This window comes from Artemia franciscana, chromosome 15 (assembly GCF_032884065.1).
Source record: "Artemia franciscana chromosome 15, ASM3288406v1, whole genome shotgun sequence".
In the NCBI taxonomy this organism is placed as follows: Eukaryota; Metazoa; Arthropoda; class Branchiopoda; order Anostraca; family Artemiidae; genus Artemia; species Artemia franciscana.
The window spans coordinates 18,507,410-18,509,955 of record NC_088877.1 but is presented as its reverse complement, the minus strand read 5'-3'; the positions used below and the strand labels follow the sequence as shown (position 1 = coordinate 18,509,955).

The following is a 2,546-nucleotide window of genomic DNA, read 5'->3' as shown; positions in this document are numbered from 1 at the left end:
GACCGGCATTAACCCTCTGATTTTTCTTTTAAAGCAATCTATTGATTCTTAGAATTTTGCTAGAGCTCCATATCATATGAGCTCTTGTCTTTTGGCTCTTCCGACCTCGTCACAAGTGCCATATGAGCTCTTAGCTCTTGTTTATCTCTTCAACGTATTTCATCCTTTTCTATATGCATTTGTGCCTGGTTTGGTGATCAAACAAATTTTGTTTTATCATTGCAAACTTTGTGCAGCTGCGAATTAATTTGATCATGTATTGGCAGTCGTAGCTACTATTATTCTATTCAATTACCATAAACGTGATAACAAATACATTGTTATCCATTACTACGGAGAAAAATTTCAAGTGAGAACAATCCTATGAAACACAAAGAATGGTTTAAAATTTGTAATATTTGTGTTGCCGATATAATTTTTTGGCAGGTGGGGGGGTAAGATTTCACTAGTCCTCGCTTCCTTCCTGTTTTAAGTACTGATATATGCAAGTAGTGGAGGTCCTACTACTATTTTATAATAAACAGTAAGCTAAGTTTTTATGTCGAGACCCTATTAAAATGTTTTGGGGCAGTATGTATTTGTGATTTCACACAAGATTGTTTAATGCTTCTAAATTGGACCATCTCAGAATTCATGACCAAGGTTAGTTAGGCAATTTATGGGATCAGCTTAAACAAACTAGATGTAGCGCAATTTTTTTCACTAGCTAACGGCTGCACACATCAAAATCTCCAACGACATCAAGTGGTTACTTGTGTATTTTTCGAATTTTCGACCTTCATCATTGACAATCCATATGGGAAGCCAAGGGGTCGGATGATCTTGATATTGCCCATGTCTTTCCAGAAGATGGTGAGGCTACATTGCTGACTGTCCTAGTTTCAGATTTATGAGAGATCTGTTAGAATATCGGATGTGATGTTGATTATGTCATTTATACGATAAACAACAGCTGAATCAGTTCCCTATTGGTCCTTTTTATTGCCAGGAGGGTCCCTATGGGTCCCTTTTTCCGCCGAAAAAAGACCCGTAGTCCTAATTTTGGATTCCTTGAACATGTGGCAGTCCTGATATGCTTTTAACGTAATTTTTCTTAATATTTTGGTGTAAGAAACATTTTTCTTTTGCCATTTACCCGGGGTTTGACCCCTTTTAATGTATTTTTTCTCTGCTACTTGTTATATTTAAATGCTTTTTGGTGAATTCTAATCATTTTGAAATGTCTCCTCTTATTTGTAGCATGGGATATCAGGAAGCTCCTTGCTCCAACTAAATGAAGTAATGATCAGGGAAATGGGCATGGTTAACAATGAACATGTACAAGAAATATGGAGACAAATTATGAAGTTGAAGTTGAAGGCGGATATTATGGAGTTGAGAGAATTTGAAAAGAAGAAAGACATGGTATGGGCTCCGTAAGGCAAAAACTAGTGGGCTTTTCGATCTCCGATTTTCGTTCTCATTTCTATAGTTCTAATTATTTTCCAAGTTGGTTTCACTCACTGAACTCCTATCTTGCTATAAAACTGAGGTCACATACTGAGAATTAGTAAAAATAGCAACGTAATGCCCCTTTAATCGAATTCAAGCGGTCATCAAAGATCATCCTATTATGTTCCAAGATCTACAAACTGGATAATTTAAAAGTACTTTTTCTTTTCTTCCTTTGAAGTTTTTTTTTGTGATCCTAAATGAATTTAAAAGAAGTTCAAGTGGTATTTCTCAATGTCTTTTTTTTTTTTTTTAATAGTAACAATTTCGAACATTTCTAATTCCAAATACCTTATTTAATGTACATTTCAAAGCTTCTCTGCTAGTAAAATTTCTTCTGTGAAAGGTCTCTGACCGTTGTTGGGGCAACTCCCCGTCCCTTCCCTTCTTATGTGCAGGTACATATACTATAGTGTTTTATATGTTATTTTTCCTTATTAAATGCTGAAGATGGGCTTTGAAATATTTATATATCTTGCTTAGAGAATGCAACTCTTCGCTTTGCCAGAGTTAAGTAACAAGAAATGTAATTAAAGAGTATTTTTTACAATTTTTCCAAACATTGAACAACATAAAAACTAGCTTCGGTGACATAAATGCTTACCACAAAATCTAGATTTGAGAATACACGGGCTCAGCCTCTGGATAAAGAAAAATAAACTACTGGCTATTTTCGGCTGTTCAAAATCAGCGACATTTCAATGTTTTCCCCTAAAATTTGTTTGCGCGCCTTTGAGTGTTTAAAACAAAAGGCAGGTTTTTTTCAACTGAAGGTAAGGATCAACATTAGAACTTAAACGAACAGAAATTATTACGACATGGGGAGGATACCCCCTTCACAATACCTCGATCTTCACGCTAACGTTATTTAAATGTTCAAAAAGCTATCTTATTCTGACTTAACGAACCTTGTGTTTCACTTTCTGTTCGTTAAGGATTGGGACACAAAGTCCTACTTTAGCGTAAAGAATAAAGCTATTAGCACTTGTAAAAAAGCTTCCTATTCTAACTAAAAAGCCCCCGTGTTTCAGTAAACGCTCTTAAAAAATTAGGAC

General features: G+C 35.2%; 1 protein-coding gene across 4 annotated transcripts in view; it reads left to right on the top strand.

Annotated features, from left to right (window-relative positions):
- Positions 1 to 1,954, top strand: part of LOC136036131 (protein aveugle-like) — a 19,038-nt gene extending 17,084 nt beyond the window's left edge. For all 4 annotated transcript variants that reach the window (XM_065718153.1, XM_065718154.1, XM_065718156.1 and 1 more), the window contains one exon: positions 1,240 to 1,954. In XM_065718153.1, coding sequence (XP_065574225.1) covers positions 1,240 to 1,419 — 180 coding nt within the window. In that variant the 3' untranslated portion in view covers positions 1,420 to 1,954. The remainder of the gene's footprint in view (positions 1 to 1,239) is intronic.
- Positions 1,955 to 2,546: the final 592 nt, after the last annotated feature.